This window comes from Aythya fuligula, chromosome 17 (genome assembly GCF_009819795.1).
Source record: "Aythya fuligula isolate bAytFul2 chromosome 17, bAytFul2.pri, whole genome shotgun sequence".
Classification (NCBI taxonomy): Eukaryota; Metazoa; Chordata; class Aves; order Anseriformes; family Anatidae; genus Aythya; species Aythya fuligula.
In genome coordinates, this window is record NC_045575.1 from 1,113,020 (window position 1) to 1,138,253 (window position 25,234).

The 25,234-nt window shown below is 42.4% G+C and overlaps 1 protein-coding gene across 1 annotated transcript in view; it reads right to left on the reverse strand.

Annotated features, from left to right (window-relative positions):
• GRK3 (G protein-coupled receptor kinase 3) overlaps positions 1-25,234 on the reverse strand; it is a 67,066-nt gene that overhangs the window by 17,530 nt on the left and 24,302 nt on the right. The window contains exons 3-12 of the mRNA XM_032198708.1: positions 19,293-19,366; positions 16,148-16,249; positions 14,896-14,970; positions 13,224-13,285; positions 12,069-12,120; positions 11,395-11,486; positions 8,513-8,612; positions 2,430-2,508; positions 1,160-1,290; positions 269-363 (exon numbers count right to left, since the gene is read on the reverse strand). Coding sequence (XP_032054599.1) covers positions 269-363; positions 1,160-1,290; positions 2,430-2,508; positions 8,513-8,612; positions 11,395-11,486; positions 12,069-12,120; positions 13,224-13,285; positions 14,896-14,970; positions 16,148-16,249; positions 19,293-19,366 — 862 coding nt within the window. The remainder of the gene's footprint in view (positions 1-268; positions 364-1,159; positions 1,291-2,429; positions 2,509-8,512; positions 8,613-11,394; positions 11,487-12,068; positions 12,121-13,223; positions 13,286-14,895; positions 14,971-16,147; positions 16,250-19,292; positions 19,367-25,234) is intronic.

Consider the following 25,234-nt stretch of genomic DNA (forward strand, 5'->3'; position numbering starts at 1 on the left):
TCTTATCTCCTCTGAACAATGAATCATCTCGAAATAATGTGTCATCTTCCAGCCATGCCTACACATCAGCTGCTACAACTGTGCAGGAAAACAGAAAGAGGAGTCTGAAAAACCTTATCAGAGTATCCTGCGTAGCTGCCTTACAGAGAAGCCTGTGCCACACAAATGTTATTTTTTTCCTTTAGGCAAAGCTAAATAATGACGACACATCAAGGATTTATTTAGCAATGATTATATGTGCAGCAAAGCCCCCATACATACTACTTACACACTAGCATGTGGCTTCTTTTTGGAAAAATCACAGGCCAAGCCAAGATCTGATATCCTTACATGCCCATGTTCATCCAACAAGATATTTGCAGGCTAGAAATGCATAAATACAGAAAGGTTACTACTTGATATTTTTCAGACATCAATACATGTTGGTTATTGCTTCTAAAAAAAAAAAAAACAAAAAAAAAACACAGATCTTACAAAGTGAACACTACAGACACTTTCTACATAAAATCTACGTTCTAACAGAGCACTACCAGCAGCTTCATAGGGATATTACAAAATACTGAAGAGTAACAGAAGAGAAAAAAAATTAGACAAGGCTTGAAACAGAAGGCACTTGAAAGAATAAAACCAATTTGGCTTCAAGTCTACACTGCTTTTGGTTCTTGACGGAAAGGTCTGTGTGCAGCTCTCACATCCTTTATTGGCAATCCACATTCTGCTCTTACTGTGCAAACTTTTTCCAGGCTTTCCTTGCCAACTGTCCCACGTGCACCTGTCCCAGAAGTCTTCAACTCCCCATTTGCCAGTAAAATGCTCCCCAGCCACTGTCCCCCTAATCTTCTCCCATCACACACGCTCCTTTTTCTGGGGTTAAATTAATAAGGTTCTAAATTAATAGCATCATTAAGATGGTAAGTGAGATCAATAACAGTGCATGGCATTTATTTTGGCATGGAGAAGCATCTCCCAGGCCAGTTACACCAAATGGATTAAAACTTTGTTGAGGAATTATTAGAAAATTTAGCTAAAGGTATGCAAATAATTAATATTCTTCCCAAGAACAGATTTCAGGTAAGATACTTCACTTCTCAGCAGCCTGGGCTGTTTGCTGCTATCCAGCTACAACCTGTGTGGATGCAGTCCCTGTGTTAACCATTACCTTTAGGTCTCTGTATACAACAAAGCGATTGTGCATATGTTCTAAACCCAGGATGATTTCAGTAGCATAAAACCTCATTTCTTTTTCAGAAAATACTCCGTGCTGGGAGAGGTGGTAGTGCAAATCTCCTCCTAAAATTAGGAAGAAATGAGATGCAATTAGAAGAACTGCAAAACCTTGTTTCACTAGCAGACAGCATGATATGGAGGGAGCACCTCAGCATTTGTAGGTTCTAATACCCCATGGAACAAAGAGACCAGACCTACACATGGTGACAAAATACCCAAGAAATTTAGTAAATAAACTGGATTAATCTGAAGCTCCATTTTAGAAGTGCATTTGCTTCATCCATATTTGCTGTCAGTGACTAATCTAGGAACTGAGTCTTAAGGCAAGGGATTTCCACTGCAAGTAAAATGCCGTCACATATACAGGTTTCTGGAGAACTGAATAAATTAGCATAAACAAACATTCATGCTGGGACGTTTTCACACTTTCCTCATCAAAGAACAGGCACAATGCAACGTCACTCTGTGAGCTAATCCACACCATCAACACATCAAACAGACAATATTCCTGGAAAACTGTTTCCAATCAAGCTACTGATTTAAAACAATCAACTGGAATTTGACCCACTCTTTTGGTTTTAGTGAGAATCTTCACTGCAGAACACCAAAGCCAGTCTATTACTTGCAGGATCGGAGCTCTATTTCTTAGTTAAATTTCCATCCTTGCAACACGGTAGGTGTGGAGGTGCTCCATCTTTAGGTGTTCACCACAGGCCCACAGCCACAGTTCGAGCACAAGTCCCACAGCAACTCCTCTCTCTCTCTCAACACTGCCAATTACTCTCCCTGGGTCTTCTCATAACAGTTATGCTAAAGCTTTTAGATATCTTTTTCCTTTGAGATGAATGCTTCTCCCATCTATCTTCTTTGCAGAGCTCCTTACAACAGTCCTTTTATTTTTATTCCGAAATAAAAAAGGCGTCCCTGATCTCCTCATACATTTCTCCACATGACCATCATTTCCTCAAGCTTCCAACCTTCTAGTTTCTCTGATATCTTCGTTTAAATCTGTTAATGCTATAAAGTAATAGATTTTTCAGTCTGCTCTATACATGCCCTGGTTTAGATCAATTTATGCCTCCAGCTCGCAGGCTGATGCTGTGCACCTCAGTTTATTTTCCCCTCATTCTCCTCACGACCTCAGCGAGCCCTCCTGCCAATATTTCTGTAATGCTGTCATCACCTTCATTAGCCTTGCTTACCGTTCATCAGGTCCAGAATGAAACAGAGTTTGTCAGGGGTGTGGAAGGCATAGGTCATACACACTATAAAAGGACAGTCCTAGAAGAAAAGGAGCAAAGAGTTTTTATCAGATAATAGGCAAATTACTACTTACAGAAGCTAAAAGTAAACGTGATATTTTAGCTATGGTTTTTGCATATATTCATAATAATAGAGCCATTTGTTTACTAATTTGGGTACTGTGATGTTTCACTTACAGTTCAGAGATCTTAAGATTTTGCTATCTCATTTCAATAAGAAAGTAAAAAGGCTATGAGGAGGCAAAGACTTACAAACTGCAGGTAGCATCATCATCTTCCAAAGATTTCCAACTACAGAAGCTAGGGGTATTCTGGAAGCATTTACCACAGTTTGTGCTAGACACTCATTAAATATACATTAAAGCTAGCAAGCTTCAGACCATGAAGTGTAAAGGACACGAACTATTTCCCGTGATGGCACGGAGAATGCTCAACCATTGGAATGCTGATGGAGAATCTGAGTTGCATCACGCACAAAATCCCCAAGGAAAGAGAACTTTGTCCTTGCCTATACATGAAACGCAGCGATGCTGGTAACACCCTGTCCACTCTGCTGAACCTCCCTGAGAGCTGCACAGACGTGACCGTCAGCCTCCTGCCTCCCTCTGCTGCCCTTCAGCTCTCCAGCAGAGTTTGCAGCAGATGATTAAAAGGAACGTAAACACACGAGGAAGGAAATCACAGCTCTGCTTCGTATGTAATACAAGGGAAGCAAGAACAGCAAGGCTTGCACCATGCACAGAAAGAGAGTACATGGGGGTGCAGATTTAAGAACATCCCTGAAGATCAGCCAGGCACAGGGAGGGATGGCATGGATTACAGTTCCACTTCTTGATGCTTTTTAGTCCAAGTTCACACAGATGTTTAACACAAGCAGCCTTAAAAAAATATAGCTGGATAAACATCTCTACTGCAAATCATCTGCTCAGCAAGCTGTGCAGCTATAATGAAGGCACACTGCAAGAAACCACTGCAGGAAGCTGGCAGACCCTCCTCTCTTCATTAGGTCCATATTTGATTCAAGTGGCTAATTAATAGCGATGGCTATTACCTTGTTGATCCCTGCTCTGAAGCCCTAAGAAACCAGGGCTGGTCCAATATTCTCTAACAAAAACTTCAAGGAAGCTGTGCTGTCCAGGCAAACTGTACCATAAAACTGATATTTGAAGGTCTGACCCCAAACCACAGAAGTTGACAGGAAGACGAGCTTAACTGCTGACGAGCCAGAATGCCACGCAGGAAGCACGAATTTGACCTAACATAACTTAGACAATGTGTTAATTATTGCAGTATTGATAGTGAAAGCTCTGGGAGTCTCGAACAGGAACTCGCTTCCTTCCAGCTGAGCAGCAGCACAGCGCGGTGGCCTTGGGCTGCTGATAACAGAGCCGGGCAGCAGGATCCTCACCGGCCCCGGGACGGTTCACCTCGGTTCATCCTTTCACAAGATAACATCCAGTATACTTAAATAGAAAGCTTTACACGCTTGTCTTTAATCCCCAGGATTCCCAGATCTTGTGGGCTGACCCCGCGGTTACGTTCAAACCAAACTTCGTATCGCTGTGATTTATTGTTGGCTGTGCAAATCCTCATCCCAAGTACAACGCTGCTGAGCATGAGTGTGCATTTAAGAAGCCCTCCAGAAAAGTGTATGTAAAATGCCCGAACTGCTAAATGGTCCTAGAAACAAGCAGACTACAGGCAAGACAACATGGCATCTAATAAAAGATATTACTTCTCGTTGTAAACATCGTATTGCTCATATCTGTGGACTAGCAGTGTTATGACTTAAGTTTGGAGCAAAAGCTTTAGCAGAATTATTGTTAGCTTTCTGAATTAACTGGATAATTCAGACACATCCCCAAGCAGGCCTCCTAAAACCCTCAGAGCAATCGAATCATCCAAAAGGATTTAGTATTATAATCTAAACAACATAAAACAAAAATAAATAAATATATAACTAAAAGCATGCTCCCGTCCCTGAAGACAATATGCCTAGATTTTTATGGAATCCATTTTTTTAAAAAAAGAAATCTGCAAGCATAAATGTGAAGCATAACTCATTTTTCTGTAAGCTTTCCTAATTTAATCACTACTCTCCCACTGTTTAACAGAGAAAAAATTGCGGTAGTGCCATATTTTTCTGACAGAAAAGCCACTGCAAAAGAGTATATCCCAGCAGAAAAAATAAAAAACCTGTATTTTTAAAAAATGAAACCTAATGTAGTAAAGGATATTTCCCAATAAAATGATATTTCAAAGCAGCACTCAAGCTTCCGTTGTGAAAAAATATAAATGACAGTATGACAATGTTGTGTGGATTAAAAATAGCGTGGAAACGGTTCTTTACATCTAAACAATTCTGGATTAAGTCCAAAAACCACAAATGAGAAATTTCTGGTAATAAATCACAGGGAAGGGGAAAAAAAATAAATTAAGAGTGTGTATCTTAGACTGTAGGTATGTAATCTCTGACAGACCTTAGCGTACTACCTCAGTAGGTCCCCTTTGGTTCTGACTTCGCAGCCCAGTCAGCAGCAGCGGCCCCGTGCCGTGCCGGCTGCTCTCTCTCAGAGATGTGCAGGTCGGTGCCTCTGGTGTGGGGAGAAGACCTGCCTCTCTGACAGGCGGCCCTTCAAGTGGCTAACAGGATTTTGGGGTAGATTCCACCCGTTGAGCATAATTCAGAGTCCTATAAATCTCAGTACATACAGAAACAAGGTACCTCCCCTCACAGGGGGAAAAGAAGACTCTCCATCTCAGCTGTTTTATTACTCAGCCTGTCCACTTTTGCCGTAAACACCTTATCTTTACCATCCCTTTAACACCATCTTGAATCCAGCCTTCTTTTTGTCAAATGATCCCCAACAGAGCTGAAAAAGCTTCACTGCCCCACAGCAGCGCAGCCCTGCGAGGCTGCTGGTGGTGCCCTGGGCTGCCCACACGAAAACCTTGTGCCCTCTGGTCAAGGATTTCCTGAACAACCCCCTGCTTCCACAAACAGCTCCTCTGGCAGGTGGTTTCCTACAGCAGCAGTGGTCTCAACAACTTCAATGTTCCTGTTTTTGAATGTTACGTAAATACTGGGTATTTCAGAAAATATTTTTTCCTTAAAACAGGAAGTAAAATATTTTCCTTATTACGCTGTCTTCTAAGAATTTCAACGTGCTTTTCGCACCTCCAGACTGAAAGTCAACACGGGAGAGGAAGACAGGGCCAGTGTCTTGCAGAATAGGAACGAGAAGCCTGGGCAGTTCATCCGCGTTACACCACGGGTCGGTGACAAAGGAAATCCACACACAGAGAATCCAAGCAAGGCAGAGCCCCCGTTTTGTGCTGCTAGACAGCTCCTGTGCCCCACAGAGGCGTCCGTCATGATTCTGGCCGCACAGTTTGAACCATCTCCGTGAGCAGCCACTGTCACAACACGGCCACGATGGACTCGGCTTTGGGAGCTCCCTGTTCAAGAAGTAGTTGTGAATGCCAAAATCTTAGGTGGGTTAACAAAAATGATTACACAGACGTATGTGTCATCTGCACAGCTGCTATTATGTATTTTGCAAAGACATCTGGATTCCCAGTTACGTGACTAATTGTGCTAAAATGAACTTCCCCGTTCCCCGGCTGCTCTGGGCAGCGCTAGCTCCTGCTGCTGGGGAAGGCGGGCGCCACGCGAACCCGACGGCCTGTGCCTGGGAGCAGAATGAATCATCTTCTTCCACCGTTTTCATAGCTGTTTAATTCTGCAAATCCAAAATGCTACGGCATTTCTTGCAAGGGCAGGTGTATCTAATCTGAATTGATGGCATTCTGTATAAAATCTCTTTGCAAGCTCTCTTTCTGAGAATGTAAAAGTCACTAACGAGCTGATGATGCTTACCCAAACAACAAGCTGCTCCTCTTGCTTTTCTGTTGCTAAATGCCTTGCAAATGAGCTCCACCATTATCAGCTTTGCAAACCTTCTTTGTGAATCGTTAGAGATGGGAATTTATATTCAGTACTGGAGCAGAGTCACAAACTGAAGTAAGACGATTATTATTAATTTGCCTGGATTTCTTTTCTCCACCACAGAATTCCTTCCACCCCACTGGCTCTCAGGGCTGCCAACACCTCTGTACAAGCTGCAATTTATCCTCGGTGACAAAAGTTAACTGGACTAAAAAGTCAGACTGATAAACCCAGCACAGCTCTTACGAGATTGTTCCAATGCTTAATTGCAGAGATAAAAGAACAAAGAAACACTCTCCAGTCCTTCTTCTGTCTCCATTCCCAAACAAAACCTAAATACCATTCTATGTGGAAGGAAATGCCGTTTAATGTCAGCGCATGCCTGGCCTTTTCCAGAGCAAGGCCGAGGCAGGGGAGGAGGCTCTGATGTGGGGCATGCGATGAACCACCTCGTCCTTCCTTCAGAGCTCTGCAGTCAGGACAAAGCTAACCTCACCATGACACCTTGATGTGTACCTTCCCTAATTTCTGGTTTAGGATGTGCTGTACTGGAGTGTTTCTAACAGTAGAGGAAAATTATCTGACAGGTGGCAAGAAAAGTTCAGAAGCTAACCTTCCAGGGACAAGAATGCCATGAGCTCTGTCAGTCTGCACCACAAAGGACCTCAGGTGCCTACCGCAGGCTGAGAAGCACCAAGTGGTGTCAGATGCACAGTGCTTTTACTTGACAATAAAAAGGTACTGTTTAGTGACTAGAATTCCATATTGATACGCAAACCCAGAAAAACAAGTCTCCATTTTTCAACGCCGGGTCTGCAGAAGACCAGGGCCACCAGGCCAGCGCTCCCTCTGCAGCCACAGGCCCAGGCTCCTGCTGGGGAAGGCACCCACAGGCCCCACGGGGCCGATGGGTTCCCTCAGCTTCACAGGACCCCAAGGATGCCGAGCATGCATAAAGGTGGACGTAAAGGACAACATCAAACTAAGCACACCAAAAGTGAGATTTCTAAAAGAAGGAATCAACATTTACTAATCCTTTGGATAATGCAGAACCCAAATCAGGATTTATATAATCTCCACAAGATACAGATCGTGTCGCTGTGAGTAAAGCAGAATGTTTTCTCTCTGCTGTCTCGCAAAGCAAAGCAGTAATCCTCCTGCACTGCAGACACTATGCCGACTGCACACTTGTTGTCCAGCAAGTCTAGGACAAAATCACATGCAATTCCTTCTTGTGCCTCAACTGGGCTGGGAAGGGGATGTGTTTGCATTTAGCTGCAAACGCGGAATTCGTACAGCACGTTAGTTATAAGGAAAATTAACCTTTTTACCAACTTCACATGTAACCATGGTGATACGAGTTGGTTGCAAATTTTGTTTAATGAGACCAGTGTACTCAGAAGGCTCTGGCACTTCAAAGCCCGCTCCAAAGCTGTCTGAGCACTCTGCTGAACTCCTCTTCTGCGGGCAGCGAGGCGCAGTCTGCTGAAGCTACAGCCAGTGGGGTTGCTTTTTATGCACGCTAGTAACACTTCCAATTTTAAAGAGACTTGTATGCTAGATGGGCAGACTTACTTTTTACATCTTGATAGCTACTTGGCTGAAGTAGATAAAAACAGAATGGGCAAACTGGGTAAGATAACATCGGAGACACAGGAAAAGGAGGAAGAACTTTAACTGAAGCTTTTTTGTGAAATAGCATCTCATGTTCTCAAAAGCATTATCTAACTATAGCAGAAAAGGAAATTTTATTTACAGACAGAATAATGTTTTGGAAAAGTTGCAAATATAAAGACTTGCAAAGGGAATATTAACAGATTCAGAAAACTAAGTGATGGAGAAATGGGAACCTCCTCAAGCCTTCTTCACCTGAGATGCTCATTTCTATGAGCACCCAACCAGGAACAGAAGCTTGCTCTTTCATCCTTACTTCAGACACACCACTAGAATCATTGGGACGGTTTCCGGGGGGAGGTTAACTTTTGCATGTCACAAAGCTGAATTGATCAAATATGTTTCATATATAACAGTTTTAATATCATATGCAAAAAAAATAAGAATAATGAGTACTTACTCCTGTACTGACAAGAGACAGCATAATTCTTTCATTTAAGGCTAATGTTTCTCCTTGCTTCATCTTGATTCTCTTCTTATCTAAACATTTCATTGCATACCTGAAAATATTAACCATTCAGAAAAAGCACCACAAAATAAATTCCTCCTATACTCAGTATTATTCACTAGAAATTATGCAATGCTTATTTTAAGTATCCTGCAAGCAGGCTCTTTAAACACTTCAACATGGTACTAAAAACACATCATTACATGGCTAAACAAAAAAAAGCTCCAAAATCTCACAGAATTAAAACATTTTCAACAGAAGCCTCCTCGGAGACAAATGTGCTCTGACAAATAGTTCTGTGTCCAAACAACCACAGTGATAAAGGAATTACATATGAAATACCCATTTTTCAATACCTACAAGCAAGGATTTGCAGCAGGAATTAAGTAACAGAGACCCTATCACGGTTCTATTTAATTCTTACAATTTAAACTCTACCAAGAAAGTAGTATCTTGAGTACACACTGAGTTTTTTTAATAGGTTTATGTTTTTTAAGTTTGTTTTCTACTCCCAAGAATGTTAGATATAAGAAAGCAAGCTTTTTAATCTTCTACAATCTATAACCAAAAAAAAATACAATTTTGCTAAAAAACGGATGTTACCCTAACAACTGTCAAACAAGTAGGATGCAATACAGTCTGTGGGTATTTTTTCAAAACGTCAGGTGAACCTACTATCCGTCAACAGCAGAGAAGGACAGGTATGTTCCTCCACAGAAGAGTTCTAGACAGGGACAGCCAGGATTTTTAGGGCAGGGCCATTCATTTTAAAATAAGCTCAGGAGAATACCACATTGCAGCACTGCATCAGTGCTACCGACTGCCTACGCTGCGACAGCTCTGCTCAGAACCAGGGCCTCGTATCACCTTCGCTCTGCACTTCACCACCAGCGCTCCCAAAAAAGCCACATCAGTACTTGCCATGCATGTGTTGTGAGTGGGGAAGAGTGAGAGTACTGGAATCTGGAGTTTCTAAAACAGGGAATTTATTCACAGCACGTGCTCTTGCTGAGAAGTCAGTAGACGAGGACTATAAATAACATTTCACACGCTACCCTTTACTTAGCTTTGACGTCACTGCTCCAAGTGAATGACTGGGGCCGTTTCAGGCTGATTGAAATCAAGTATCTCATTCTTCTATCAAGTTACACGCTCACAAAGCGCTGCTGTCCCTCTCCCTCTGGACTGCTGTCTGAATTGTATCTCTGGCCCCTATCTACATGTCCTTGAAGGAGGTGATGTGAAAGAAGCCTCAGGTGTATCTTTGTGGGTTAGTGAAACACCGATGGCATTTACCTTGGAGGGGTGGCTTCCCAAGCTCCTTGCAGGCAGTAAGTGCAGCAGAGGCAGCCATCTAGAGTGGACGGGATCTGGATTAGGGATGGGTAAACAGGTTTGGATTAAGAAAGAACTAAACCAAACCTCTACCCAGAAACCTAATCTAAGGTTTCACTTCAGATTTGAAAAAGGTCGGCTTTCCCACATTTCACTTTCCTTTACTCTATTTATACCTAAGAAAAACTGTCCTTTGCTTCCCCTGCTAGTCCCAAGGTTTATCCACCTCCTGCCATAGCAAAACTTGGCATGAAAATGGCTGGGAACCTGAGAACTACCTCTTCAGGGTGGATGCCTACTCAGTGTGGCTCAAGCTGAATAAGATGTTTATTTTTGTACATAGACAAATTAATGAATTATACATGGACCAAAATAAAAAGTACCAAAGCAAGAATAAAGACAGTATTGTTAGTACTAGTATTAAGATAAATACTTGAGAGATCACTGCAAAAATATGATAGCAACATTAAGATGTCCTCCACTGGTTAATAGCTCAAAACTGTATTATTACCAAGGATGCTAAGCACACACAATTGCCAGTGAAGCCAGCTGTAACTGCAGAGATTTGGTGCTTCAAACATACCATGCTTATGTAGAATAGTAAAGGTGTAAGGATGGTCCCTGGACTAAAATTGTTAGGAGAAGAGCAAGGTGAAAGAAAAAAAAAAAAACACAAAACAAACAAACAAACATCAAGAACAATTTGTTAAATCAATGCCCAGATGTTCAGAATAGGACAATAATGTCTATAAATTGAAATCTGTTGATAAGGAAAAGTGTGTGAATGGTAAGACCAGAAAAAGAAAAAAATTAAACACAGAGTTGATCTTGGAGTTCCCACCAAGATCTCTATTAAACAAAATCCAACACTGGAACTATGTTCTTCCAAATGTAATCAAGCATCACTGCTATTGCCAGTGAAACAAGTGCTCATCAGGGCAGAAACTTATGCAATTACACAGATCTGAAGTACCATATTCAGTCTCTGCCCAGACAAGACCCTACAGACTGACCAACACTGAGGTCATATTCCTATGTCATCCCCTAACACCATGTTAGCACCAACGAGGTGATGGGATTTGCTGCAAGAACAGCAGCCTTCAGCAGAAGGGAGATAACACCTCACAGTCACCACGGTTTCCACAAAAATATCATTCAGCACCGTTAGGCTCTGGTCCAGGAAATCATTTAAGCACATACTTAATTTTAAACACATGTGCAGTCTCCATTAATTTTGACAAGACCATTTAAATGAAGGACATGCTTAAGAACTCCACCAGACTGAAGCCCTGCTGCATGACACATAACGGGATCAAATATCAAACAAAGCTTAAAGATGATCCAGAAATCTGAACCTCTTGGGATAAAACTTAATTAGGAGGAAACATACAGTAATTTGACACTGCTTTGCAGTGATTTTGTAAGCAATGACTGGAAGGATTTCCTTACATAGTTCAGAGTTTACAGCTATCTTTAAAATAAAATGTGTATGTACTCACATTTTTCCAGTGTCTGCTTTTCTGCAACCATACACTTCACCAAATCCCCCTCTTCCAATTATTCTATGTACACTAAAATCATTCATGGTCAGCTGTAAGCAAAAAAAGAAATAAACAGACCAGTTTTTCAGTAAGAGGCTTAACTACAGACATTTATATTACATTTATTGTTTAGGGAAAAGAAGCTCTATTGTTTTTATTTCAGCATACTTGCAAGCAATACTGTGTGGAGTACAACAAACAGCAAGGCAAACAAGACTGCTCTTGCCTAAGACTGACAATCTTATAATGAAGCCTGCAGAAGAGGAGGGCTATTCTTATGCAGTTGTACAAGAGCAGTGCATAGGGACAAAAGCAGAGGCTGAGGTAAGGCATGCTGGGGACAATGCTGGAGCTGTGGGAAACATGAGACAGGTGGCGTGCTGCTGTGAAGAAGCAATTCAAGCAGTTCAGCTTCTTCCAGCTATTATAAAAATCATACAGCTATTAACCAAGAGAGGCAGAAGGGTTGTCCAGAAAGGAACTGTGAGGACTGCACATCTAAGAATAGAACAGCGGATCAGTAACATTCACTGTACTTCTTGATAAGGCCTTTTAAGCAGCAGTATTCAAAACTGATCATTTTCTTTCTTATATCTGCCTTTGACAAGATAAATATATATGTAAGTACTTACATGAATATTTAGCTCCACATTTTTCCATTGACAGAATCTAGTAAACTTGTCACTGTAGAAAAAAAAAAGGTTTAAAAGTTAGAAAAAGTCAGTACTCTGATATTGAAAATAAAATTTGCAATTACATATGTTGTTATCTTTACCAAATGACAGCCTTCCTTTTTAAGGACTGCAATCTTACCCCACCAAAAAAAGGCAGCACAGATTTAATACTTCACATCCTTATAAGAGAAAGCTATCAGATAAGATCATTGCTGTAAGTGCTCAGTATGTTCTTAATCTCTCCATCAGCATGTTTATTTGTTTTTTAAAAATTAAAAACTAACTTTGGAACTTACAATCAAATTACATAAAGAGACACGTAATTATAGGAATTGGACATAACAAACATTTACATTATATAAAGACAAAGATAATTATAAGAAAACAGAGGCAGGTCTGTTTATGTTAATGAACCTTCGCATACTTTGAGAAATGTTTTAAACCCATATTTATCTTAAAATGGGGGGAAAAAATCCCACAAGGTGTCACCAAAATAGTTTCCTGTTTCTACACAAATAATTAAGTCTTTATTTTCAAAGTAATAAATAATAGTTCCATGGAGACATTTTTACAGTTACTTCCATCTGACTGCAGACGACCACCACATCATTTTACACCGTGTATTTGGCTGCAGTTGGATGAGAGCTGCACTACAGACCCTGCACACACGCTCAGCTCCACCAGCATTAGAGGGCTGACCAAGGTCTATGCCTCTTTTCCTTACTAGACTTTTCCTGCCTAATTGCAAGGTGCTCCAGCACCAAACAGAAACACTGGGTCTTTCGGTCACACGCAGGAGATGGCTACCCCTGAGATCGTCCCATAACAACACAGTTCTGTGCTTTTAAATCTTTAAGTTCAAACTGCAATCCATTATTACTGCTACACGGAGCAACAGAATTATCTACAAATAAAATTTTGCCTCTGATACATCCTGACATTAATCTTGATATACAACAAAGCCAGTCATTTGCAAAGCCTACTGATAATACACTAAGCAACCATTACATGAAGGTTACTAAACATTTTTAGCTTTATTTTACAGCAATACTTAAGGGACCTGACTGCCTGCTACAGTAGGTAGAAAGTTCACATAATAGGTCACGTTCATACCTTTCCATGAATTTTTGAAATATTTTTCCTCGGAGGCTATCACAAATTTCTTCTATATATGGCTAAAAAAGGATTAAGAAACACATTTAATATTAAGTAGACGATAAGCTGATTATGCAACCCTACCCAACACACACAATTCACATGCCAAGTTTTGGGAACCTCTGAAGTTCACAAGCCAATGTCTAGCTTGGAAATCTGCAGTGACTTTAACTCTATGTGCTATTAAGATTTCTTCCACGCTGTACATCAGCACTGTGTAACTACAGCATTTACTGTGTTTGCCTTGAATAAGGCTAAGTGAAGCATTTAGCCTTCATTTAGCTTTCTGAGCCTAAGCAGGTGCTCTGAAGTCAAACACAAAATATTTTCATGAGCCAGAAAACCTTAAACATCTCCCTTGTAGGGAGCTGTGTGAACCCTTTGTACAGCACCTATCTACTGACAACAGTGTCACAAAGCAATCACGGTACAGTTCTTTCAGGTATTTGAGCAGAACACCTGGTCGCTCCTGTGCAGCCTGTGCTTCCCAGAGCTGCTGCCACCCTTCATCTTTCTGGTGCTTCTCTCCTCTCAGACCTCAGAACAAAGTCAGCACCTTCCGTTCACAAGTGACTTTTTCTAAGGAGAAATACTTTCTCTTGATGCGTGATGGCACGCAGTGATCTCAAATCCCAACCCAATTAGCAGTGAGAGATAACTCAAGCAATGTAGTCATCAATTTGTCAGTTCACCTAATTGCAACATTAAAAACAGTTCACTGAGCAGTAGGAAAAATCAGGCAGGGGCAATCTGCACATTTTTGCAATATATAAGAATATTTAGGATCTACATCAAGGAAATTGAAGCTTATATGCATCCCATGATTGATGAGGTTCATTATCTGCACAAACAAACTGGTTCAAGGCAACTAACTATAAAAGTTAGCAGAAATCTGAACTTCCTGTTTTGTACCAATCTGTATTAGAGCTACAACAATGAAAAAGTGCACTTTTCATTTATTTCCTAAAGTAAATAAAATCATAAAACATGAATAATTTTGCAAATAAGCCAGGATAGCACTTCTTATATTCAAATAGAGGATATGCAAATCTTATACTCTCTTAACAATTCAAAATTTTAGAAAGATTTTTTTTTTAAAGCACCAAAAATTTAATGGTACAGAAACTCCTGTTTAAAAAGGTAACTTTTGATTGGATTTTGTACTGTGGAAAGACAACAGTGATCAAGTTAGTAGGAATGCTTAATTCCTCACCTTAATCAACTATAAATAAATATATCTTTAAATCAAAGAAAAAGGAAGAACGTTTTCAAAGATTTTACATTACCGTAACATTAAGGCAGATTCTCCACTAAACAGCTTGGTTTATGCTAACAAGAGGTGTATCTTCCTGATGTAAAGTGATTTACTCTAAACCATTTAATGGCTTAAAATTACAGAATTTTGAAAACTATTCTGTTCATACACCAAGGTATAGTAAGCTTTCGTAACTGTGCTTACAAATGTTTTAGACACAAAAAAGAGTAATTTATAATTTTTATTCAACGTACCAGTATCACTATTACAGAGAATATTTACCAGTACCATTTTATTGTCTCCTGAAGTATTATGCACAAAGTCACTTACTGTCAAATAAGTGAAGAAAACTTCAACAGACTGTCTTAACCTCACCTGAAAAAGGCTGGCTGGCACTTGTTTCTTGGCTAAATGTGTTTGTACATGATCTACAGCTTGTTTCGAGAAAGGCTTTTGGAAAAAGAAAAACAAAGATTATCAACACAGTTGGAAATGTTTCATTTATGGTTTACAGCACTGTTCTTTTAACCATATGAAAAGATAAATATACATAATTTAGAATGAATGCAATATAGCTTCTCTGAAGTATATTATTGTAACATTTGTAAAATGACGCAGGAAAACAATTAGTCTAAAGCTGGAAAGCAGGAGCAGGGAAGATGAGAAGAAGGGAGATAATGCTAGATGATGCTATTTTGACAAATTCATTAAAAAAGAAAAAAAAACATATACAGGGACAGTTCTAGATAAAAGAGCTGAGGTGGACTTTTCACTACTACAGAGACAAAAATGCATGTTTGATAACAGAACTGCTTAAGCCCTTCATCCAAAGAAACCATGCAACTAGAGTAAAACACACTGCAAATTTGTCTTTTAGACAAGAGCAAGTCAAAGTGTTAAATACAGCTCAGTGGGCCAAAGCTTCAGCTGGAGGAAATGCGTGCTTTCATTGACTCTGTCAAAGCTGGATCTGTCACAACACAGCCCTATGTCTTTAACTTGCCATATTGCAGCTAAAAAGTGCATTGTCTCTAGTTCAGCATGAAAGACTGCTTATCAAACAAATTCAAAGAGAAAAAGCTCGTGTGATCGGTTTCAGACACAATATAAAACTTTGCTCTGAGCTTCCAGGGTTATTGGAGATTAACATCTCCACTGCTCTGTAGAGCCTCGCCGCTCACATTTCTTTGAGCTTTGGGGGGCACAGGGATGTTGTGGGTTGGGAGGGACAGGTTAATGCACACTAAGTGTGCATAGACACACACCTACACCCACAAACCGTCTGCGCTCATTTTACCATATTTTACAATAGAGATTTAGTTTAAAGAAATACAGATCTCCAACTATTTCCTTTGCGTACCACCAAATTTAACCAACCTTGGTGGCACACACCACCACTTTACACTTCATTGCTGAAAAAAACAACAAAAACCCACGCTGAATTCAGCCAAGCCCAGATCCACGGGTTTCAAACCAAAATCCACAGCATCATTAGCACTTGCAGAAACAATTCGTTCTGCAGCAGTTTTAGTTGTTTTCTGAATGAACTAGCAGTTATTTTATACTTTCACTGCTGTCAAGCTCCTCCAGCAAGGCAAACAGCAGCGTGAAATTTGGGGATACGCACATGTGAACAGGACAGGAGCTCTTTCATGATGTAAGTGTCGTAAATCTGCCGACTTCTGGTCAAACGCTCATCCTCAGAATCTAGTTTCTCATATTCTTTTATCTGCAATACCAGAGAGTATGATGAGTACATTTTTAATACTTTTCACTCATTTGGTAAAAACAGGAGTTTGCTTTGGCTGAAGTTTTATTTCACTTCATTGTCTTCTTAGGTGAGACTCATAGGAAAAAGCCACATGCAATACCATAGCTACGAGTGACGTTACATTTCCTTTCTAATTCTTTCTTTTATACAAGGAAACTAATTTGCCTAAAACTCCTACGAAGCTCTGTGTTCTCCACCTGAGAAGGGCCGCCCTGAAGCAGTGACTTCCCCCTGCTTTGAGTTTTCCCTGCACACCCCATGCAGCTGGGCTGAGCAGGCGGCACGCACCAAGCAATCAGGCGCAGCAGCAGCACTGCAGGTCTTCTTCCAGCTGCTCAGCCCATGGATGGAGGGCACTGGCCTTGCCCCTGTAACACTCAACAGCATTGACTCCTCGAATTACTTCTCTGGATGCTCTGAATATCCACCACACAGCAGCACGAGCCCTTCCCAGCTGCGCCCTGCTCCAGGTGCCCACGGCACGCCGGGTGCCGATGTCCGAGAGCAGACCCAGCGTGCTTCAGAGCCTCCTGCAGCTCAGCCACGGGCTGCACCTGAGCCCTGCGTGTGGGGAGCAAGATGACTTCAGAAGATACACCAGGATTCTGCAGGTGTGAGCAGTGCTCAGTGTGCCCATGGAAAGCAGCAGCGGTCCCACGGGGCCAGCTCGCACAGTAAGGCGGCTGGGGCACCGCCACGCTCCCCGGTGCCAGGGTTTCCTAGGGTCAGTAAGGATTTAAAAAACGTGTTCTGCCTCCGTTTCACAATAAACTTTTGTTGTTGCTGTTCTACCATTCAGAAGCTGCTCCACTTACAGGATGAGCTGTACTTTATAGCTCTTGAACAGGTCTCCATGTGACAAACTCGCAGCGATCTATCTTTGAAGGTGGAACACCGTAATTAAGGCCGTATTTTTCCAGCTGTAGGCCTCTTGTTTGCTGACAACGATAAGGCAACAGTTCTACCACAATTCACCATCTGTGACTACTTCCCCCTTGGGATCATTTTATAATTAAAATGATTCAAAACATCTTTGCCAAAGAAATGTTTTTTTAATTAATGCAATGCCTCAAAATAATTAAAAGTACCGGAGAAACCCTGATGCATTTCACGTGAACGCAACCTGCTGCCCTCCAGACTTCAGCTTTAAGCCGACAGCACCTAACGGCTCCTACCAGCACCTACCAGCACCCTGCAGCCCCGCTGACACCATCAGGTTTTACAATCACAAGCTGCTTCTGCTCGCTGCAGCTCCCTCGGCACCACTCAACCCAGAGGTACCGTACAATGCCATCAGGGATTTCAGTGCCTCCCCAGCGAACTTCAACTCACCTTCAAGAAGCATCTGACAAACTATCTTCTGAAATCAGAACATGTTGGTTTTCAAGCACCTTGAAGCTCGTTTTTTTTCCTTTTTTTTTTTTTGAAACCGATCTGGATGAATCACTCATCCACTTAAATGCCTGATCGTGACTTAAGCTGCAGTGATGTGAAATCCCTGGAGTACGGAGCCCTTCTACATCAAGTGATTTTTAATGTAGCAATGTACTCAAATTATTTTACATGTAATAAATGCAGTAAGTAAATCAAATATATAAAAAAAAAAGAGAAAAGGTTCTGAATCCAGTATGTCACAGTAGAAAACACAATGAGCCTCTCTTTAAATATCTTTAATGGGATTTTTCTAAAAGTGCATGACAAAGCATTTAAAATCTTTTTAGGCAACACTTCGCTAATAACCTAAAAATACAATTTCAAATTGTTTCAGAGATAAAGAGGTAGCTAAAAATATCTTGCTAAACAATCTGTTACAACTTGCCTTTTTGATTACTTATGACAGTGACATCTTCAGCGTATAAAAAGATGGAAACGAAGGAAAAAAAAAAGCCCCCTTTACTGAAAGCAAGTATCTAATTTGAGTGGGGGAACAGCGTATCGCTAAGGATTTATCTCCAAACTGATACCAGCTTACCCTATTTTGTGCTGTTAGCCCACTAGCAAGAGGTATTTTAAACTCATCAGCTTGATAGTAATCCAGACAAAAGGTTATCTCAGGCGGCACTTCTAATTAACACAGAGCAATACGGGCTGTATTTTAACAGCACGCGTGTGTGTTAACCAGGACCAGCACCTGTGATAGCATTAGTGACAGCCCTGTACCACACGTGCCACACAGCCAGCGGGGATTGAATGGGGTGGGAGGATGTCGCCAGCACCCTGCGTGCCCCTCGGGGTGCCCTCTCCCACCTGCAGAACTCCACAGGGCATTTGTGCTGCGAGGAAGATGCCCAAGAAATGCCAGGAGTTGGCACCAGCCCCCTCAAGCAATGCTATGGGCAGCTGTAGTTTGGTTTGTTTTCTATATCCAGAGGAAAGCGTGAAGCACTTGAGAGGGCACTCCAGTTGCACTGCCTTCTCTACAAGCCCCGGCAGCCTCTCAAAATCAGCTCCAGACAACAGGGCATCATCCTCCATCCAGAGAGATGCTGCAAAGAAAGAGGCGCACCGTGGCTGGGCACTGGGGAAGGCTTTGGCAGGTCCAGTCCGACTGCAACTATTCTGTTCTAAGAACTCAAGCAGTAGCTTTTAAAATGCCTTGCTAACTTGAGTTTAATACAAAGATAAAGTTTCAGAATATGCAAATAAAACCACTGCCAGAAGTTGAGCAATTTTTTTCCTGCAAATATTTCATTTTCTAAATCTTAACCATTTGCCCAATAGAAGGCAGAAAAATCACCTGCACCACTCTCATAACATAAGGTCGACAGATCAACTGGATGAAAGTCACATTACTACTTGTAAGCCTCTTGTACTTGCTTAGAATGATAGTTTTGCTCCTTTCCAAGTGTTACCATACAGGACATTGTCTCTTGCACATCGACCATCCCACCGTGAAGCTGGAACAGCCCAGGGCACCGTGCAGCCTCGTGTGCCCCTCCTGCCCTGTGAGCAGCCCCCCTGCCTCCCTCCCAGCCCCGCAGCTCAGCCAAAGGCAGCTTACCTCCTCATAAAACTTCAGCTGAGGGACAGCTTCATCGATTTCATTCATGCAATAGTCTTTAAAAAGCAAAAAGCCTGAAAAAAAAAAAAAAAAAGATTTTTTTTTTTTTTCCCCAGAGGAAAATGTAACATTACCATGAAAACCTGTAAAAAAGGATACGGAAAACCTCTGGTGACTTGATGGACTGCGTATACCTGTGTAAATATCCCTAATTGCCACAGCTCAGGGATATTAATTATCAAGCGAGTCTACAGCACTCTGAACAGAAAAGGATGGTAAAGCTCACTCGTCTCCCAGAGGTATATTAAGCACATTCCAATTTCCACCTGCTGAGGACTTTATGAGATGTTTACATAACGCACGGAAATATTCCATTCCTCTTCACCCGTCAGATCCTGGAGGTTTTTTTCAGAGCAAAAGCAGGTATTACCCATGGTGGCTTTTTTGTTTGTTTGTTTTTAACTAGAATTGCCTACTTTAGTGATAAAAACCAGCCACTTCTGCGTTCTCGTTTTACAATTGCTGGTTAACATTACCGCTAATGGATTTTATAGCCCAGTAAGCTACATCAGAATCTTTATAGCTCCTTCGCAGGGACTTCACCGCACGACCTCCGCAGCCTGCTGATGAATACTTTCCATCAGGAGCATTTTAGGCTCTGTCCCCTGGAAGCACTGCCCTTCTGCTGCCCCTGCTTTGCTCATTTCACTGCAGATGGGGGCTGCAGTCACCGCTGCCTGCATGGGGCATCTGCGAGCCCCCTGGAGCTGTAACTGCACACTTTCAGCCCATTTCACAGGCAATACTTTTCCTTATTTAGCATTACTATTTGCTCTCTCAAGTCGCACCCAACTTTTGGGGTAAGGCCATGAAGCTGTCAGCCAGGGCACCAGGCAGCAGCAAGATGCGACCGGAGCCGGGCTGGGTGCTGCCGGCCACATCCTGCTGCCCCTTTCCCGCTTACAGAGTTATACCCAACAGATTTTTTTATTTTTATTTTTTTAATTAAACATCATTGCAATTTAAACTTACGGCAAAATGGTTCTACCAAAAAAGCAGCACATCATTGTGTGGTCAGCTACAAAATACTCCAGCCACCTACCAAGCCTCGTGTTTTCCACAGCGTACCATCTTTTAAAAAAATGCAGAGCCCACTTCAGCACTATGCAGCAGCTCTGCTGCAGCGCACAGGAGGGCACTTAAGGGCCAGCCACAAATTCTGTGCCCTTTCTTTCCACTCACTGCCATCTGATGCTGTCAGAGACCCAAGTAAAACAAATAACAAACTGCTCAGGAGCATCAGTCACAGAGGACAAAGCAACACTGATCAGGCAAACAAAAGGTCTAGTTTATGCATAATTAAAAGATTTATCGGCTTCTTGGTAGCCCCTCTAGCTATATCTGGATCCCAGGTTAAATTTCCTATTAGCAGAGCTTCTTTTCCTGGGGACCCCTTGATTTAGTCATAATTAGATACCAAACAAGGGATTATGGCCAGACAACTCCAATGCTCGTTAAGCTGATTAGGATGATATTTTGAAGATCATACAAACTGGGTTTTCTTCTCTAAATAAGGAAAGAAATCCAATTAAGGGATTCCCTTATAAGATTTCGCAAACTTTCTAATTATTCCCACCAAAAAGAATCATACTTGAAATATTTTATAAACAACTGGGTACTCCTAAAAACCCAAACCGAAGCAGTTTGCTATTCCTTGACAGCCATTTGCAGTGACAGTGCCTGTGTTGTTTGTTTGCTCTCAGCGCCTGTCTGGGTTGCAGCTTGGCTGGCAGAGCTCTCAGTGAAGCTGCCCAGTGCCCGCAGAGTCCCAGAGCATCCCCGCCGCCCGTCTGGAAACCAAGCACACCCCGACCCGCTCGTCGCCAGAGGATGACACATTCTGCCCCGAAATGCACGCAAGTTGTTCTCGCTGGAGAGCACAAATTTTCTGGCATCCCATTGTCGGCACTGGAAACACGGCATAAACCCGATCTGGTGCGAATCCGAGACAGAAATTGAGTATTTCTGGATCACGCAACGGTGCCACTCATGGACCTAAACCTAACTCATTAACTCTTATTTTACACATGATCAAAACATAAGCAGCACAGAGCAAAATAGTGCTGAATAGACCGAACTTTTATTTGGACAATGAACCAAAGAAGATTACAGTCGGGTAATTAAGAGACCGAAGAGTGGCACAAACAGCAATGAATGCAGTGAAAGAAAAATCCCTGGCGTGTTCCCAGCTACTGGCTCCTTACCAAAAAAACCCACAAACAAAATAAACCCACAAAGACAACTGTGGGAGGGGTGTGAAAATATAGCAACACACATTTTCAACAATGCCATTCCAAACATTTTGGCCCTGTTCAATTGGACAGAGAACAAGGAACAATGACAGGCTTACGCTGGCTGCATTAGACAGACCTCTTCTCACTAAGATACTTATTTTTTTTAATTGCACTTCTGTCTTAAAAAAAGAGACATCCAAAAGAAGAAGTTAGAAACCTTTATAGATCATTAATGTATCAGCTACTCACCATTATCTTTGTAGGAAAATGAAATAAATTCACTCCCAGTAAAGAAATACTGTTTGATAACAGGTTGACATAAAAAATTGATGTTTCTTCCTTTCAAAAACCCATTGACTAGGAGCATTTACACACATATATATTAAAGCACACTGTACACACGGATGCACACACACGTTACACAGTCACTAAGAAGCATTTCCCAAGACATGTCTCTCACAAAGCGAGGAATGCCGAATGTCATCACGTACGAGTGGCAAACCCAAAGCCAGAGCCTTTCTCTGGGGGCCATCAGATAGCAGCAGAACAGGCGCTGCGTCACAGAACCACATCCCTTCAAAGAAAGGTTGCTGGTTTTTGGAAGATCTGCTGTAGCCAAACCAGGAGGAGGATCGGGTACCATAAGCTTGTGACACGCACGGCTGTGTAGCTGCGGAGGCAGCTGGAGGAGGAGAACCCACGGGATGGGATGGGATAGGATGAAGATTGGGATGGAGTTTGGGATGGGATGGGAGGACAGCAGGAAAACTTCATTTCTATGGGTAACAGGTCAGAGGCTGATGGTTAGGCACAAAGAAGGATCCAGAGACTGTAAAAGACAGACCCCATCCTGATGGAAACCTTGTGGAGCCTGGAGGACAGGGATACTAAGGAAAAGTCTTTGGGGAAGCCTAGAAGCAAACAGATTGCCAAGCCAGGAGAGCAATTTGTACTGACAGAGAAAAAAACAATCGGAACCTGCACCACCCAGTCACGAGCACAGCTCAAAGGAGTCTAAACCTCCAAATGTTATACACAATTCAACAGATCATGGGTAAATTCTTCATGCAAGAAGCCCTATTCCCTGATTTCTATCCCTTCTGAACAATTGACCTTAAAATATGAACTCTTTCATGGCATGACTTCAAACACCAATGTGCTCCTCCTGCCCGTCCCCACAGCCCCGCTCTGCGTCCCCCTGCTGCCCCGAGCCCAGGCAATCCCAGTGACAGCTCCACACTCAACACTACCAGCATTTCTGCTTCTCCTCCTGTCATATCCGTGGATCCTGCACTTCCACTGCAGCATAAAGGATACCTATCTCTTCTTTCACTGATGTTCTGAGATTGAGTGAAAAATTATTAGCCAGAAACCGTCGCTCTCAGATAATAGCAAAACTAATTGACAGAAGCAGCACTGAATAAGTGACAGTAGTTCTAAGAAGTTCAAGCAGAACTGACGAAAAGCACAATAAGCACAGTTAACTACACACGTAAAAATAAGAACAGAAAGCAGGAATTAAAAAAAATGATAGCGTTAAGTAACAGATAAAAGGAACCAGCAATTATTTATGAAATAAAGATGTTGACAGCTTTTGGCTTTAAAGATTTCTTCTATACTATATAATTTCTGCAACAACCAGATCGCTAGTAGTAAAGGAAAAATAAATACATTTTTTAAAGCTCTTTCTGGTAACACCGAGGTGATGGATGAAATCAGCAATACAGACATGAGAACAAGGCAGCACCCGGCTCCCACCCAGCTCCAGGCCTCTGCCCTCCCAGGCTCTGGACAGGAATTTTTTCACATTTTCTTCTTACGGATGATCCTGTACAGCTAAGTGTGCCAGATGCCATCATCTGTAGTAAATCTGGCAACAGACAAGACATCTTTCAGGGAGGGATAAGGACAATGGCTGAGGTTTACAGGCGTTGGCTCATGAGCCATGCACTGTGAAGCTGCAACGTGGCCTGTGGCCCTCTCCTCTACAGTTTTAATTGGGAAACGCTGCCCTCTTGGCTGGTTGGGGTTAAAGCTGCCCTCCGGTGTTACACGGCTGCTTGTAGTTTTCCTGCCCTGCTATCACTGTGCTAAAGCAGGGCACACTGATACATCCCATGGGCACCGGGACGGCCGCGGCGGCAGCACCAGCAAAGGGCTGCTCTGCCCGAGGGCTTGCTCCAGCTTCTGCCGTTTGCCACGGTCTAAAGGTCACCTCTGCATTCCTGATCTTCACCAGAACGTCAATTAATTGAGAGCACAGAATAATAATAATAAAATTAATGAGGAACTCTGTAATAAAACAGCCTTGGAAAAAAACTACTTATCTAATCCTAGCTGGAATTTCATTAGCATCTGATTCAAATACCCTTTTAACAGGAGTAAACAAAAATCTTATTAAAACAAACAGAAGTGACTAGGTAGGACAGCAGGGCTAAAAATAGGTACTTTTAGCCTTGATGTAAGTATTCAATATGCCACTGACTGCAAGGAAGCTGCATCTATTTACAGCGGACCTGAACGTGGTCCAAAGTGCTGATGTAGACTCTTTCTAGTAAGCAAACTTGCAAATTAGAAAACAAAAATACCAAGCTGTTCCCAAACCCTGGCTAAACGTGCTGTGTATAAATACAGCATAATGAAAGACAAATGGGCAGTGACACGGGCACTGTGCTCGGTGAGGGCTCGCTGCCCATCAGCTCTGCCCCAGACAGGAGCAGCTCCCACCCGAGCCTTACCAGGCTCCCGGGGAGCACACATGGACACTGCTCATCACAGCATGGAACATGCAGGTTTGTCCCTCATTTGGGGCACTTCCCAAAGGTCCCTACCTCCAAGAACCCTCCTGATCGTTGTCCTTTGGCTGAATTTGCACTGCAGACCCAAGGAGCCCGAGGAAGGTGACCAGAGGGCCAGAGCCACGCCGCGCGACTGCCAAGGGCACCTGCTGCAGGGCAGCACCCAGGAACAGCAAAACCCAACTAATGCAGCAAAAACACTGCAGGTTGGTTTGTTCTGTAACCACCTGAAATCACCTTCAGCTGGCAGCGGGTCCCCGTTAGGCCCCAAGGCCGTGATGCAGACCTGCTGGGTAGGAGCCGTGCTCCAGCCGCTGCCCAGCCCCACGCCTGCCCTTCCTGCTGGCAACCACCAGCTCGTCCTTCAGCTCCACCTGGATTCTTCAATTTGTCTCAAATAATGCAACCAGCCCACCACCAGATCTGGGTTTCAGGCACAGAAAGTTAGGGACAGAGGTCAACTATCAAAGCACACAAAAATAGTGACTTGAACCTGCCTGCAGTTGTTACCGAAGATCCAGTCAAGTTCAAAATCTTGTTCTGTGTGGTACCTGCGCTCAGTTGCCATAGCACAGGATAATTAAGACCACCTAAAAGCTCCAGAATTGAGACAACCAACGATTTCCTTGTTCAGGAACAAAGAGGCTTGCTACTACCCGGGAAAACTCATCTGCGTAGGAATCACAGCTTTGGCTAGGTACAAAGCCACAAAAAATCTCACAGCCCAGAAGGCACCACAGATTTCTCCACTATTTTTTCCAATTATGAGCTATTTGCCTTTAACCTATTTTTTCTATTAGAGCCTAATGTACATTCACTTTTCATTAACAATAATAGATCACAAATTAAA